The 17733-nt window shown below is 43.0% G+C and overlaps 1 protein-coding gene across 1 annotated transcript in view; it reads left to right on the top strand.

Annotated features, from left to right (window-relative positions):
• GALNTL5 (polypeptide N-acetylgalactosaminyltransferase-like 5) overlaps nucleotides 1-17733 on the top strand; it is a 57142-nt gene that overhangs the window by 10947 nt on the left and 28462 nt on the right. The window contains exons 3-4 of the mRNA XM_011984368.1: nucleotides 748-914; nucleotides 4969-5091. Of these exons, the coding sequence (XP_011839758.1) occupies nucleotides 748-914; nucleotides 4969-5091 (290 nt within the window). The remainder of the gene's footprint in view (nucleotides 1-747; nucleotides 915-4968; nucleotides 5092-17733) is intronic.

Genomic DNA, 17733 nt, shown 5'->3' with positions numbered 1-17733 from the left:
TGTCTCTACTAAAAACACAAAAAATTGGCCAGGCGTGGTGGCGTGCGCCTGTAATCCCAGCTACTTGGGAGGCTGAGGCAGGACAATCACTTGAACCCAGGAGGCAGAGGTTGCCATGAGCCAAGATGGCACCATTACACTCCAGCCTGGGCAACAAGAGTGAAACTCCATCTCAAAAAATAATAATAATAAAAATAAAAATAAATGAAATAAAGCATTTTGTCACATATTCAGAAGAAATCCAATTAGACCATATCTGCTACACTTTTTTGTTGTGATGGACTCCACAAATACAAGAATAAAGTTGGAGTTTTCTCTGAAGATAGCACAATAAAGTTAATGTATACCTTTTAATGTGCGAGCTTAGTAATTCATTTTTATCTGTTCTGCCGTGGTGACAGCAAAAAAAGAGAGATAAAACTAATTCATTTTTATAACAGAAGCTAATATATGAATATAATTTGTGTTTATACTATGTTTAAAATAGAACTAAGATTACCAACACAGTCTCAGGAAAGAGTAATTATTACTGACATTAAGAAGGAGGAAATGATTCAGAAAATACTAGAACAACATAAGAAGTTAAATACTTTTTTGTAATTTTAGATATACTGTCACCTACTACCATAATGATCAATTGGAGGAAAGAGTCAAAAAGATGCAAATAAGAAGAGGTGTTTGAATGAGATGACAAAATATCCAAGGCATTTAGATGGATTGTTTTCTTCATGTTACTTCTGCCTGCAGGTGTCTCCAAAAACATTACCCAGCCCGCCTCCCGACTGCCAGCATTGTCATTTGCTTCCATAATGAAGAATTTCATGCCTTGTTTCGGACCGTGTCCAGTGTCATGAACCTCACGCCACACTATTTTCTTGAAGAAATTATTTTGGTAGATGACATGAGCGAAGTTGGTAAGATAGAACACTCATTATCTAATCTATTTTGTTGTTGTTGTTGTTGTTGTTGTTGTTGTTGTTATGGAGTTTCACTCTGTCACCCAGGCTGGAGTGCAGTGGTACTATCTCAGCTCACTGCAACCTCTGCCTCCTGGGTTCAAGTGATTCTCTTGCCTCAGCCTCCTGTGCAGCTGGAATTACAGGTGCGCGCCACCAAGCCCGGCTAATTCTTGTATTTTTAGTAGAGACAGGGTTTCACCATGTTGGCCAGGCTGGGTCTGGAACTCATGACCTCAAGTGATCTGTCCGCCTCAGCCTCCCAAAGTGCTGGGATTACAGGTGTAAGCGACTGTGCCCGTCCATCTAATCCACTCTGAAGGTAGTGCTCTCCCTGATGGCACTTGAGTATTTTGTACAAAGAATCTTTTTGGTGGGTGTTGGGGCAGGCACTGCACTAGGGGACAAAGAATCTTTTTGGTGGGTATTGGAGCAGGCACTGCACGAGGGGCTCTTGGTGCATGGTGGGCATGTGAGACCTGGGCCCTGTGCTTGGGCTCATGGCAGAGGGGTGGAGGGGCGGTGCTTCCACAAGCTAAACATAGGGGCACTGGCCACATCCTTGGAGATAACTTCAGGAAGAAGTGACATGTCAACTGAGGTCTGAATGATGAGTTGTAATGCTCCAGGTGGAGAGGAAGGAAAAGGTGTTTTAAGTAGCTTAAGCAGCACTGCAAAGGCCCACAGGCAAGAGAAGACATAGTGAGCTTGAAATACATGCTACCATATTTTATGTAGTTTATATATCAGTATAGAGTTGCAGGAGGAAGGTGGGCAAAACCAAAGTTATTAAAAGGGAACTCCCAGCCCAGCCTGGTGGCTCACACCTGTAATCCCAGCACTTCGGGGGACCAAGGTGGGCAGATCCCTTGAGCTCAGGAGCTCCAGAGCAGCCTGGCAACATGGCAAACCCCATCACTTTAAAAAAGGCGGGGCAGGGGGATAACTGCTCATAAAGGGCATTATTTGAATTTTATCTTGAAGCTATGAGGAGCTATTAAGGGCTTAATGCAGGAAAATAAGATGATCTAGGAATTCCATGAAAGAAGTGGAATCAGACCAACCACTGTTAAGAGCATATTCTTTCATGCTTATGGGTTTTAAAGAATTGTGATACTAGCACTAGTTAGCTACACTTAGAATTTGAAATCACTCATCTAATTTACAATGGAGTATAAACCTTAGGCAAGCTAGGAGTACCAAAGCAATGATGTCAATATTAAGTAAGTTTCAGGCTGAAAGTCAACCCAATCCACTGTAAATGTGACCCACTATGAGCTCAGAAACAAAAAAATGAGGAGAAGCAGTAGGAAGAACAGGCAGAGAAAGAAGCCATCTCATGAGGTTCACCCTGCGGGAAAGTGACTCTAGGTGACTCCCGAATGTGACTCAAGTCACTGGCAGTTGTGTGGTGGAAATGTAGATGTTGGCCAGGCACCTATCATAAATAACACTGTTTCTAAGGGGGTCACCAATGTCTGAGGGCACAGGACTGTCTATTTCTAGCCTCGTGCATGGGAAGAGTGTGGAGTGAGGGCCTGGCTTCCCTGCTGCCCCTGTGACCCACGCTGCCTCATCTGTTCAAAAGACGGAGCAGCATGTTTGGCAACTTGCTGGGCAAGAAGTCACCGGGAAAGCCACCAGCAGGGGACAGGTTGGGATAACCTGACAGATTGTGGAATTCTAACTTTTCTCCCAGAAGTACAAGGATGCTGCCATGGGGACACAGTGCCAGGAATGACCAGGGGATGGATACCTCCCCCAGCCTTTCAGAAGCACACCATGAATTTAGAGACATATCTGGTGTCTTAGTCAGCTTCGCTGCTGTAACAAAACACCACAAATGGGGTGGCTTAAACAACAAACATTTATTTCTCAGAGTCCTGGAGGTTGGAAGTCTGAGGCGAGGGTGCCAGCAGGGTCGAGTTCTTAGAGAGGGCCCTCTTCCTGGGTGCTAGACAGTCATCTTTTTGCTATGTCCTCATGTTGTCAAGCTAGCTCCATGACCCAATTATGCCCCTGCAAGGCCCCACCTGCAAATACCATCATACTGAGGGGCACTTTGAATTTTGGTGGGGACACAAACATATAGGCCATAAGATCTGTCAACCTTCTTATAAATTCATCATACATTGTGGTCCCCTTTATAAGAGACTAGGGGGTCGCTACTGCTAACATGCGGTTGTACTGCCCAACCAGACACCTCTGCTTCTCCTCCTTGATCTGAGCCTTTGACCCACGCAGAGCCTCAAACGCAGGATTAGGGTGTTCTAGGCTCTGCTGGAGATCGGGTTGACACCTTCCTCCTTTAATTCACAGTGACTTCATCATGGGTTTAAGGACAATTTCTTCAACAAAACCCTGTCTTTGCAGCTGACACTCATAGGTAAGGCCGATAGACTCCTCAGCTTGGGGGAGCAGGGCCAGGGGCCCAGGGAACTGCCCCCACTGAGTTACACAAATGGCCTGTCCATGACCTGCTGCCATCCACTTTTCCTGTAGTCCTGGTCCCTCTAGACTGCAAGCCAACAGCATGACTATCTTCTGAAAACCCCACGCCCTCCACTTCATGTCAGTGACTGCTGCTGCCTCAATTGCCTTTATCTCCTCCAGGGTCTGGCTCATGGCATCCCACTTCTCCTTCCTCCTACTGCCTCCTACATCCTGGATGTGAGTGAGGTGTCTGCAGACCTTTGAGCTAAGATGCTGCCCAGGCCTGCAAGCACAGCTGTACAGCTTGTATCCCTGCCTCTTTTTAAAAACAAGGAAGGAGATCCCTCCTTCTGCTGAGATTACCATGAACCTGTTCCCGTTGAACTTGCTCCTGACCCGGATTGCTGGGACTTAGGAATTTAGACCTCTGAGGCACCTGCATCCATCTCACCTGGTCCCAGCCTCCTTTATCATCATCATATTAACCTCCAAATATTAAGTGACTGTTGGGTGCCAGGCTCTGTACTGGGTGATATATTTCTTCTTCCTCATACTAGAGTACTGCCAGGAACACGATGGTCATCCTTTCTCTGAGCTGACGAAACTAAGACTCTAGTGGTTCGATAACTTTCCAAAGAGCTACTACAAAATTAGAAGCACAGATAGTAGCAAACCCAGATTGTGCCAAAGCTCTATGATGCATGCTTTTTCTATTAAAATGTTAATAGTCATTTACTAAAATAGAGATATTTCACTAGAACCATAGAATATTATTTACAGGGCCAGACATGGTGGCTTACACCTATAATCCCAGAACTTTGGGAGACCGAGGTGGGAGGATCCCTTGAGGCCAGGAGTTCAAGACCAGCCTGGGCAATATAGCAAGACTCTATCACTACAAAAAATTTAAAAATTAGCCAGGTGTGGTGATGCACACCTGTAGTCCCAGCTACTCAGGGTGTTGAGGCACGAGGATTGCTTGATCCCAGGAGGTCAAGGCTGCAGTGAGCTATGATCATGCCACTGCACTCCAGCGTTGGTAACAGAATGAGGCCCTGTCTCAACAAAAACGAAACAGAAAAATACTTACAGTTGATTTTTATAATGAATCACTTTTGTTTCTCTCCCTTAAATAGGATAAAAATTCTATCTTTTTTTTTTTTTGAGATGGAGTTTCGCTCTTGTTGCCCAGGCTGGAGTGCAGTGGCACCATCTTGGCTCACTGCAACCTCTGCCTCCCGGGTTCAAGCGATTCTCTTGCCTCAGCCTCCCGAGTTCCTGGGATTACAGGCGCCCACCACTACGCCTGGTTAATTTTTATATTTTTAGTAGAGAGGGGGTTTCACCATGTTGGCCAGGCTGGTCTCGAACCCCTGACCTCAAGTGATCTGCCTGCCTCGGCCTCCCAAAGTGCTGGGATTACAGGCATGAGACACCACACCTGGCTCCAAAATTGTCTTTTAAAGTTAGAACTTCTGTGGAATAGCATGGATTTTAGGAATAAGTCATAATGATGATACACCGTTTCAATTTCTATAGTTGCGGTTTATACATTCTCATGTGTTGAATATTTTTCCAGATGATTTGAAAGAAAAGCTAGACTATCACCTGGAAACTTTTCGGGGAAAGATTAAAATAATAAGAAACAAAAAGAGAGAGGGACTGATCCGAGCAAGGCTGATTGGAGCTTCTCATGCTTCAGGTAGGAATATTCCTGGGGACAAGAGCCAGTGACGGCGTCACAGAGATCTTCCCTTCTGAGCTGGACTCCTCCGGAGGGAGACCTTCTGTGTCTCTGTCTGCTTCAACAGAAGATTGGAAATCTATTCCAGCCATACGAGCCTTTAATCTTCTTTTGCCTCTGAAAGCGTTCTGCTTTAAAATGTCAATTTGCTATTTTGGGTTGAAGATATTCTTTCACAGGGACCTTAATGTCAGCCCTTCTCACAGGCTGAGTTCCCCAGGACAAACTCTGAGATGGAGTTTCAACCACAGGGGGTCCACTGGGAGCCACAGGAGTGAGGAGAGCAAGACTGGGGGTGGGGCGGTCGGGAGGGAGCTGCAGCGCTCATCCACGGGGAGCTCTGAAGCCAGGACCCCACAATGAAACGACAAGAGAAGGAGTTTATGGGGCAAGAGATAGGAGAACAGAAGAAAAAGTGTGAGCTGATGCTTCTGGCCTGACACACATGGAGGAGGAAAGAGAAGGAAGGAGGTTTACCTTGAAGAGCTTCAGACAAGGTGCGTGTCTCAGAAAGGCTCAGTGGGCTAGCGAGAGCCCCATTGCAAAGGTTGCCTGTTAGGGAGACCTGCATTGGAACTGGGTGGCGCATCTCCATTTCCTCCCCACCACCACCCACACACTGTGCTTAGTCATTGGGTGGGAGCACCCTGGGAACGGCATGACCTTGGCATGAGCTTCAGTAGATCCAAAAGCTTTGGCAGGGGGAAGCATTCAGATCCATCCCCCGCAGCAGGTTCTTGTGAAGGGACATCTGAGCAGCACACTCCCAGAGCTGCCTCAAGAGCCATTCAAAGGGATCCCAGTTCCAGGTAAGGAGACCAGGCATGGACCAGTCATTGGATAGTCATTGGATAGGAACACCACCCTCCCCTGGGAGCAGGTATGACCTTGGACATGGTAGCCATGGCTGGCCAAGGACAGCCCCTGGGGAGGGACTCTGTTGTGAGCCATTGGCTATCAACGCTGCTGGGCGGCTGAGTCCCAGGAGCATCTGAGCAGCTTGCGGGGCCCATGCCTGCTACGATCATGCCTCCGGCCACATGTAGGTTAATGTTGGCAGAACACTGAGCTGGAACCACAGGAGGCGAATCATTTGTAAGGGCATTCCTCAGGCTGCACTGCAAGCTGATGAAATGTCCCCGCTCCTTAGCAGGAAACACCTCCTTCAGGAATGGAAGGCCGAGCAAAATTGGATTCTCTTTTTCCATGTTGGCCTGATTGGTGGACACATTCTCTTATTTAACTGCAAAGATAATACATGTTCATTGTCCAAAACCCAAGAAACCAAACACAATATGGAGTGCATCTTTGCAGACCCTTGTTTTTATGCATATATATATATACACTATATATATATATGTACATGTACATACACAGGGTTAAGGATTTTTATTTATTTTACTTTCTTTTTTTTTTTGAGATAGTTTCCCTCTGTCACCCAGGCTGGAGTGCAATGGCGCAAGCTGTAACCTCCTCCTTTCGGGTTCAAGCAATTCTCCTGCCTCAGCCTCTCAAGTAGCTGGGATTCCAAGTGCCTGCCACCATGCCGGCTGATTTTTGTACTTTTAGTAGAAACGGGGTTTTGCCATGTTGGCCAGGTTGCTCTTTAACTCCTGGCCTCAAGTGATCTGCCCACCTCAGCCTCGCAAAGTGCTGGGATTACAGGCGTGAGCCACTGTGCCTGGCCTGGGATTTTTAAATATGTGGAATCATACTATCTGTACTGTCCTGAGACTTACTCTTTTATTTTTAATTTTTGGAACTTTTCCCATGACAGTACTTCAGACTTACTTCAGTTTTGAATTGCTGTGTTGTATGATATTTCTTATGGATTCTCTTTTTTCTTTTTTTTTTTTTAGATGGAGTCTCGCTCTGTCTCCCAGGCTAGAGTGCAGTGGTGCAATCTCAGCTCACTACAACCTCTGTCTGGCAGGTTCAAGCGATTCTCCTGCCTCAGCCTCCCCCAAGAGCTGGGATTATAGGTGGGCGCCACCACGTCCAGCTCATTTTTTTGTATTTTTAGTAGAGATGGGGTTTCGCCATGTTGGCCAAACTGGTCTCTAACTCCTAACCTCAAATGATCCGCCCGTCTCGGCCTCCCAAAGTGTTGAGATAACAAGTGTGAGCCACCGCGCCCAGCCCATATGGATTTTATAATTGATTGTCATAACTTCTTTAGCCATTTCTGAATAGGTTATTTTTCTTTTTTACTATTACCTAAAAAATGCAGGAGTTACAATTCATGAATATGTATCTTTATGTGATTGATTGTGCCTATAAGATAAATTCCTAAAAGTGGAATTGCTGGGAAAAAGGGAATTTTTATTTTAAATTTTGAAAAATAATGCCAAATTGTCCTTGAAAAGTTTCACCGATTAACGGTCTCATCACACAGACAAAGTGCCCTTTCTCTGCAGCCAGAGCTGAATATGACCCGTCTTTCTAATGTTTGCCACAGTTGGCCAAAAAATAGGCTACGTTTTCTTTTCTTGGTATTACTGGCCATCGACTTTTTTCCTATTTTCATAGATTGCTTACAGATCGTTTTTCTGTCGATTTATCTGTTCATATCCTTTGCCACTTTTTCTAATGTGTTGTTTGTCATTTTGTTATTGATTCACACATGTCCTTATAACAGAAATTCTATATGATGAATACTGAGAATATCGGTCCTCAGGCTCCAGCCTATCTTTTCTTCTTCTCTGGGGGTGTCTTATGTTCAGCAAAATTTTATTTATTTATTTTGAGACAGGGTCTCACTCTGTTGCCCAGGCTGGAGTGCAGTGGCACAGTCTTGGCTCACTGCAACCTCCACCTCCTGAGTTTAAGTGATTTTTGTGCATCAGCCTCCTAAGTAGCTGGGATTACAGGTGCCTACCACCTCAACCAGCTAATATTTTGTATTTTTAATAGAGATGGGGTTTCACCATACTGGCCAGGCTGGTCTCAAAGTCTTGACCTCAAGTGGTCTGCCTGCCTCGGCCTCCCAAAGTGCTGGGATTACAGGCGTGAGTCACTGTTCCTGGCCAGAAATTTTTTAAGTATTTAAGTTCACCAAAAAGCCCATTTCCCTGGCTAACACAGTGAAACCCCGTCTCCCTCAGTCTCCTGAGTAGTTGGGATTACAGGCACCCACCACCACATCCGGCTAATTTTTGTATTTTTGGTAGAGACGGGCTTTCGCCATGTTGGTCAGGCTGGTCTGGCTGGTCTCAAACTCCTGACCTCAGGTGATCTGCCTGTCTCAGCTTCAAAGTGCTGGGATTACAGGCATGAGTCACTGCGCACGGCCTGATACTCTTCTCTAGTTTCTTCCTCATGTTAAAAAAAAAAAAAAAAAAAAATTGGTTTTTACATTAAACTTTGAGTCTACCTGGAACTATTTGTTCTGGGAACGGTGTAAGTTAAGAATGTAATGTAATTTTTTTAGAATGAATAGCCAATTTTCCCCACACCGTTCATTGAATAGTCCACCGTTTCTTCATTGGTTGCAATGCTATTTTTATCATTTTATCAAATGTCTGTATATTCCTGGGTCTATCTCCAGCATCTCTCTTCTGCTCTATGATGGTATTTTTGTCTTTCTAGGCTAATCACGCTATCTCTTGATTAGTACAGGTTGATAAGAAGTTTTTATATCTTCTTATTTTCTTGATAAGAAGATTTGTGGGACAAATCTTTCCACTTCATTCTGCAAAATGTCTTAACTAGGATTGTCTTATCAAGTTCCAGGAAAAACGTGTTGAGATTTTCACTGAAATTGTATAGAGATGATAGATTAAAATGGGAAAGAATTTACATCTTTTTGATGATAAATGTCCCCACCTATGGGCATTTATTCAGATCTGCTTTTATATTCTTTTGGTGTTTTGTCATTTGCTCTGTAGATATTATGTACAAAGATTTATTTCTGTTTATCTTGATTTTTTGGTTGTTTTAAAAATTGTGATTTGGGACCTTCTTGTTATATTTTTAAATTATTACTGGTACATAGGAATGAGATCTTTTGGTATATTTGATCTCGTAAATAGAAACCTCAGTAAACTCTTAATTGTTAGTGGTTGGTGGGTAGAGTTGCTTGCATTTTCTATCAGCTGAAGATAATTTTCCTTCTACCTCGCTAATGTTGATTAGAAATGGCGGTAGCAGGCATCCTTTCTGCTTTTGACTTTCATGGGAATAATTCTGACTTATCATTTAGTTACTATGTTGATGTGTATTCGTTTCCTAGGACTGCTGTAATGAAGTAGCACAAACCAAGTGGCTTGAAATAACAGAAATTCATATTTTCCCAGTTTTGGAGGTCAGAGGTCCAAAATCAAGGTGTGACCAGGACCTTACTCCTTCTGAGACCTGCAGGGGAGGCTCCTTCCCTGTCTCCTCAGCTTCTGGCGGTGGCTGCCAGCTCCGCCTCTCTGTTCACGGGCATCCTCCCTGTGTGTCTGTGTCTGTGTCTCCCCCAACCCAATCTCAGAAGGACACCAGTCACATTGAATGAAGGGCTCCCTCTACCCCAGTATGACCTCATTGCATCTGCAAAGACCTTGTTTCCAGATCAAGACACATTTTGAAGTTCCTGGGACTTGAAAATATCGTTTTGGGGAGCACAGTTCACCCCATAACACTATGGTTTAGATTGGTTTTGTTTAAAAGGGGAATCTTATTTTTTTTATTTCAAAAATTTTCAAACCCACATAATACCCATAGAAACGCTCCCCTAGAGTCGCTAGATGTAGACGTAAATATCTCCCAACACCCACTCACACACATGCTCTCCACCCCTTCTCACCCCGCGCACACGCATCACATCTGTGTTCAAAAGTAAGATGTGGATCAGACACAATGGTTCATGCCTAGAATCCCAGCACTTTGAGAGGCTGAGGCGGGTGGATCACCTGAGGTCGGGAGTTCAAAACCCACCTGACCAACATGGAGAAACCCCGTCTCCACTGAAAATACAAAAATTAGCCAGGCGTGGTGGCGCATGCCTGTAATCCTAGCTACTCAGGAGGCTGAGGCAGAAGAATCGCTTCAACCCAGGAGATGGAGGCTGCAGTAAGCCAAGATCATGCCACTGCACTCCAGCCTAGGCAACAGAGCGAGACCCTGTCTCAAAAAAAAAAAAGTAAGATGTGTTTATGATTTTCTTTGTACCGTATTCCTATACTTTTCACTTTACCAGACTCATAGAACAAATCGTACGGTTTTTCCTTTTTTCTAAAACTTTACATAAGACAGAGATTAACTGTGTTTGGGAACTTGCAGAGAACTGGCCTATAAACTTCCTAGGCACTGGTGCCTTTTTGGTTTCCTCTTTAATCCAGATTGGTTTTTTTTAAGAGTGATTTTGAAAGTTTCCAAACAATTTTAAGAGATTTTTAAAATTATTTTTTGTTTCTTACTACTTAACTGTATTGTGGTCAGAAATTTGAAATTTCTGTTGTGTCTTAAGCTGGGTCAATTTTTCACAATGTCTATGTGTATTTTATACCTTTTTTCTTTTTGAGACACGATCTCTCTCTGTCACCCAGGCTGGAGTGCAGTGGAGTAACTGAAGCTCACCGCAGCCTCGAACTCCTGGGGTCAAGCGATCCTCCCACCTTAGCCTCTCAAATGTTGGAACTGCAAGCATGAGCCACCACACCTGGCCTATTTTCTTAACTTTTGGTAGAGATGGGGTCTCACTATGCTGCCCAGGCTGGTCTCAAGCAATATCCTCCCACCTTAACCTCTCAAAGTGCTGGGATTACAGGCATGAGCCACCACACATGGCCCTTCTATGTGTATTTTCAAAGAATGCATATTTTTTCTTTTTGATTGTAGGTTGTGTGTGTGTATAATTTTGTTCATATCTTTGATATTCTTACTGATGGAATTCGACTTTATTTCTAAGTTTCTTAGAGTTGTCCTGAAACTTTCAGCTGTGACTGTGGATGTGTGCACCTGCCTCTCCTGGCCCTTTGCCAGCGCTTGCTATCTGTCAGCCTGTCTGTTCCCCACACCCCCAAGTGATGTAGGTGGCTGCCTGAACCAGGCATGCTCCTGAGTCACAAGTGTGGGATCCTGTTGTGTGGGCAGGTGAGGCAGCAGCCAGCGGCCCTGCCTTCACGTATCCAAGTATTCACTCATCCCTCCAGGATTTATCTCTTGCCGACTGTGTGCTACCCATGCACGTTTATTCTTTTTTATCAACTCTTTTGAGGTGCAAACTGTACCTACTGAGGCTGGAGACGGGTTTTCACATGATGTTCGTGTGTGCACACTTCTTTGGAGCCAGGTCGTCTTCCTGGGAGCTATTTGCATTATTACAAAGCGACACTGTCTCTCCAGTAGGGCCTGCCGTGATGTGTTCCCTGCTTTCCCTGACCTTTCTCTTCCTGCCTCCCTCACCCACCACACAGCTGCAAGGGCCTTCCTGCTTCTCTCCCAGCCTGCCAAGCCTCATCCTATCTCAGAGCCTCTGCACGTGATTGGCTTCCCCTGGAATGTTCTTCTCCCAGGCATCTGCATGACCTGTTATCTCACTTTGTTCAGTTATCTGATCAAATGCCACTTTATCACAGTGGTTAAATAGCAGAACCCTATCCCTCTCTATCACCCTTACCCCCAATTTTTTTTTTTTTTTTTTAGACAGAGTCTGGCTATGTCGCCCAGGCTGGAGTGCAGTGGCGCGATCTCAGCTCACTGCAAGCTCCGCCTCCCGGGTTCACGCCATTCTCCTGCCTCAGCCTCCCGGCACCCGCCACCACGCCTGGCTAATTTTTTGTATTTTTAGTAGAGACGGGGTTTCACTGTGTTAGCCAGGATGGTCTCAATCTCCTGACCTCGTGATCCGCCCCCCTCAGCCTCCCAAAGTGCTGGGATTACAGGCGTGAGCCACCGTGCCCAGCCTCCCTCCATTTCTTTCTCTTCATAATTCTCATCACTATCTGTCCATTTCTTTGGGCCAGTGGTGCTGTCCACGTGGCTGTTGAAGCCGCCCACAGATTGCAGGAGCTGAGGTGGACAGCCTGCGGTGAACGCTGTGCTGTACCTGCAGGGCATGAAGGAAACCGCCTGAGATGCAGGCAGATAGATAACCCCACGGAGGAGAATGAGAAGGCAGGGGTTTTGCAAAGCGAAGAAATGAAAATGTTACAACCAGATGGCTTCAATCTAAATAAATCTACAATCAGTTGGCATGATTTTTTTTCCCCCATGGGAGCAGAAGTGTTATGGTTTGGAGGCAAACATGCAAACATGAGTGATGATTAAACCATGGGTAATGATGAAATGCTAGTGATGCAGGGTTCATGCAGTTTGGGAGAAGGAGTTTTTTTTTTTCTATCAGTAACATTGCAGGGAAGCAGTATCTTCCAGGGAGAGTTAGACAAGCCACTCTTCTGAGCCTCAGCCTCCTAATCCAAAATATGGGAATGATGCTATCGAACAAACATGGCTGTTACAATAATCAGATAAGGATATTACCTACATTTTTTTTTGCAGTATATACTAAATGCTTATTATACAGCAATTAGTACAAATAAATAATTAAAACATAAACATTGAATTTTATGCTTCAAAATGATAAAATACATAAAGTTAAAAGGGTAAAAATAATAAAATACAAAATATTAATGGTGGAAAGGCTCTCAGAGGTTTTAGAACTCATCAGCCTTTTATCCCAGTTAAAGAAGCTAAGCTCCCAAAAGATTAGAGACTGGCTCTAGGTCACGTCACTCCAGGCTCAAACCCAGGAATTCTGATGCCATCTCAGTTGACAGCATCATCCCACCACCAGATTATGAGGATGTAGCGTACAAACAAAATTTAGAATGTTTAATAGTATCGTTGCTTTGATTTCTTTTTACAAAATCCAAATGGCTAGGTTTAACAGATTTATAGTGAGTTAAATAGAAATGCTTATGTGTTTTACAAAAACTGGTTATATGCTTAAGCACAGATTCTCTGTAAATCCCCTGACATAGATTTTGCACACCACATGCTTAAATACCAATACCAAAACATTGAAAAGACAGAGCAATAACAGGCTGGGTGCGGTGGCTCACGCCTGTAATCCCAGTGCTTTGGGAGGCTGAGGAGGGAGGATTGCTTGAGGCTGGGAGTTTGAGACCAGCCTGGGAAACATGAGAAGACCTCATTTCTACAGAAATAAATAAATAAGTAAAAATTAGCCAGGTGTGGTGGCCCGTGCCTGTAATCCTATCTATTTGAGAGGGTGAGGGAGGAGGATCACTCGAGCCCAGGAGCTGAACGTTACAGTGAGCTATGACTATGCCACTGCACTCTAGACAGAGCCACACATCACAACCCCATCTCAAAAAACAAATAAGAAAAAGATATAGCAATAACATAATGTGTAGGTAAAAAAAAAACACTTTTTTTAAGACTTTAAAAATGCTTGGTTGTAGAGACCAAACTGAGAATTTTAATGTTATGTAAAATAAATTATATATAATGAGTTATGTTTAAAGGTAAAAATATGGACACTAACCAAAGAACAAAAATAAATACAAAATAGAGAAAAACAGGAAATACTGTGAAACTGATACATACGATATTTGTTGCTTTTCAAAAAACAAGTTAACAAACCTTGCAATCCACAATCCCTAGAGAAACGGTGCAAATAGACTACTACAGGAGAGCAGAAAAGAAGCTTCTACACAGGGTAAGATGGAGAACGTAGCTCCCAACTCCAGACTTTAGGGAGCAGTGGAACTGTTTAGAATATTTCCACACACACTGTCTGGAAGCAAGTAGGGGAAAAATCCCTCTATCAGGCAGGCTTGACCTCATTCCCTTTACTCATCGCAGGCCCGAAAGAGAATCTGATGAATGTGTGATAGGTCATCTAGCACATGAATGATAGGCTCTCTCTAAAAACGGTAAATAGCACAGTCCTTTCCAAAACTCTCAAGGGCGGCAGAAGTAGAGCAACTGTCCTTTCCTAGCAAGAAACTTCAGATTCCCACAAAATATTCCTGTGAAGGAGAGAAATCAGCTGAAGAGGGACCTCACCACTACTTTGCTCTCCTTATATGATGTAAGTTTCCCCCGTTAAATACTTTATGATGAGTGAAAATAAAATCTCATTGAAATGTAGGTGCTAGGTGGCCTGTTCCCACGTATTTTTAACTTAAATCAGCATTCAGGAATACCTGAATAAAGGTATAAATAAAGTATATTTTAAATTATTCTGCAATTTTTAATATTGCATTTATGGTCTTTCTGGGTCATTAGAATCCTCAAAGTTGCAAATATTTAAATTTTTCATATTAAGGGTACAAGTGTACACCATATACATTAAAGAGATATTACAAATCTGTATGGAAAAAGACTTTTAAAATGTTTTTGTTGTATTTGTTGTTTAATGCTGCTTAAACAGCCATTTGAGAAAATTCTAGGTCTTCATTTCATACCATAACACAAATAAATAATAACTGGATTAATGTTAATTTTATTTTAAAAAATCAAACCGTGGTCAGGTGTGGTGGCTCATGCTTGTAATTCCAGCGCTTTAGGAGGCCAAGGCAAGAGGATTGCTTGAGGCCAGGAGTTCTAAGACCAGCCTGACAACACGGTGAGACACCATCTCTATAAAAATTTTTGTTAAAAAATTAGGCGAGTGTGTTGGTGCACACCTGCAAGTCCGAGCTACTCAGGAGGCTGAGGCAAGAGGATTGCTTGAGGCCAGGAGCTGGAGGTTATAGTGAGCTATAATAGCGACACTCTACTCCAGCCTGGGCAACAGAGTGAGACTGTCTCTTTAAAAACATCACCATCATAAACTTCTTAAAGGAGAATTACAAGATATAAAAACATAGATTAATACTTGTCTGTTCTATGAAAAAAGAAGAAATTTCAAAGCTTAAAGCCAGTGGAAAAGGCAGCTGAAAAACGTCTTTTTTTTAATCAAAAAAATGTAAAATTGCTGCAAATGAAAAATAATAAATAACAATAGGCTAGGGGAAATATAACAAGACAAAAAGTTAATATTCTTAGTATGTAAAATGTACATTTAAAATCCATTAAAAATATGACTCCAAGCTGGGCATGGTAGCTCACGCCCATAATCCCAGCACTTTGGAAGGCCGAGGCAGGTGGATCATATGAAGTCAGAAGTTCGAGACTAGCCTGGCCAACATGGTGAAACCCCATCTCCACTAAAAATAAAAAAATTAGCTGGGCGCGGTGGCAGGCGCCTGTAATCCCAGCTACTTGGGAGGCTGAAGCAGGAGAATTGCTTGAAGCTGGGAGGTGGAGGTTGCAATGAGCCAAGATCGTACCACTGCACTCCAGTCTGGGTGACAGAGCAAGGCTTTATCTCAAAAAACAAAAAACAACAACAACAAAACTACTCCAATAGGCAAAGGACATGAAAATTTCATTTACAAATGGCAAATCGTGGACAATTCAACCTCACCAGTAATTTAAAAGAAAATTTAACCAGATTTTTAAAATTGAGGTGAGATTAACATAAAACTAATCATTTTTAAATGAACAATTGAGTAGTATTTCACACCTTCACAATGTTATATAGCCATGACCTCTAACTCCAAGACATTTTAATTACCTGAAAAGAAAATCTTATCCATTAAGCAGCTTCTTCCCTCCAGTGCTTGGCAACCACCAGTCTGTGTTCTATCTCTTTCTAGATATTTCATATCAACGGAATCATACAATATGTAACTTTTTGCATTGGGCTTCTTTCACTTAGCATAATATTTTTGAGGTTCATCCACATGGTGGATGTGTCAGTACTTCCTTCCTTTTTTATGGTTGAATAATATTCCATTCTGTGATATACCACAGTTTGTTTCTCCATTCATCCATTGATGGGCGTTTGGGCTGTTTCCATCTTTTCGCTGTTGTCAATAGTACTGCTGTGACTATGCACATACATACATTTGTTTGAATTCTTTTGGTATGTTCCTAGGAGTAGAATTGCTGGGTCTTATGGTAATTCCAGCTTTAATTTTGGGGGGAGCTGCCAAGCTCTTTTCTTCAGTGACTGCACCATTTACACTCCCATCAGCAATGTGTAAGAGTTCAAATTTCTCCATATCCTTGCCAAAACTTAGTTTTCATTTTTTAAGTTCTCACCATCCTAATGGAAGTGAAGTGGTCCTTCACTTTGGTTTTGATTTGTATTTTCCTAATGACTAATGATGTTGCCCATCTGTTCGTGTGCTTGCTAGCCATTTGTACATCTTCTTAGGAGAACCAGATGTTATTTTTCACCTATCAAATTAGTAGACATGATTTTAAAATGCTAATCATGTTATGTAATATTATAGAAGCTATTTTAGGTGAAAAGTGTGAAGTATAAAACTGTGTGTGTGCCGCCAATAGTATGAACACTTTTATGTGTTAAAAATGGGACTCTTCTTAGCTCAGTTTTGGTTGAGGCATGAAAATCAAAGCTGTAATATTCCAAAGTGAGTTGTTAGACTGACCACGATAAAGACATTTCAAAGTAGAGATGTGAGAACCAGTGAGATGGCTCAGCCACATTGAGTCATATTGTCAGAGATTAAAGGAGATTTTTGGAGAAAGCTACTGCTCAAAGCCTGGTGAGAGAGACTTGATATGAATTCAGCACATTCTCAGACATCAATACAATAAAATTGGAAATATATTGGGATTGAGGAGAAGTGAACTAGTGTTAGTTTTTTGCCTGAAAATCAAAAGGATAAAAGGACCGTGACCAGCTGAAGAACAAAGGACACTTGCTTTTAGGTTAGTAGCTGTATTTATGGCAGGGTTTGCTTTGGCAGTGTTGGAGAGAGAGAGCCATAGGGATCATCTTAGATGGTGTCTGGTAGGACTATCTAGAAGAATGGACAGGTCTCAGCAGAGAAGCTGGAGGCAGAACGCAGGAGCTTAAGGAGCTGAGAAGACAGACTGAGTCACCAGAATAGAATGCACTTGCCCAGTTTGTGAGAACTGCCAACAAGAGACCACCAGGGATGGGAAGGGAGGTCCTCAAAATTACTATGCCAGCCACACCCTCAGAGAACTCAGCCCAGAGAGTGCCAAGTCCAGGCAAGAAAGAACTTTCCTGCTCCCTGTACTCCTCCCCTCTCACCCATCATTCCCAACAGCATTGGACAAGTGTTTCAATTTCTCTACGACCTCCCCAACACTTGCTATTGTCTGTCTTTTTCATTCTTGCCATCCTAGTGGATGTAAAGGGATACCTTGTTGTGATTTTTATTAACATTTTTCTGATGACTAATGATGTTGAACATCTTTTCACATGCTTATCAGTCATTTATATATCTTCTTTGAAAAAATGTCTATTCAAATCTCTTGCACATTTTAAATCAAGTTATTTGTCTTTCTATTACTAACTTGTAAGAATTCTTTATACTCATACAAGTCCTTTATTAGATGTATGATTTGAAAATACTTTCCCCCATTTTGTGGATTCTCTCTCTCTCTCTCTCTCTCTCTCTCTCTCCCCCTCTTTCTTTTTTTGACAGAGTCTTGCTCTGTCGCCCAGGCTGGAGTGCAGTGGCATGATCTTGGCTCACTGCAACCTCCGCCTCCTGGTGTCAAGAGATTCTCCTGCCTTAGCCTCCTAAGTAGCTGGGATTA

This window comes from Mandrillus leucophaeus, unplaced genomic scaffold (genome assembly GCF_000951045.1).
Source record: "Mandrillus leucophaeus isolate KB7577 unplaced genomic scaffold, Mleu.le_1.0 Scaffold266, whole genome shotgun sequence".
NCBI classification, from domain to species: domain Eukaryota; kingdom Metazoa; phylum Chordata; class Mammalia; order Primates; family Cercopithecidae; genus Mandrillus; species Mandrillus leucophaeus.
This window is presented reverse-complemented; position numbering and strand designations above follow the sequence as displayed.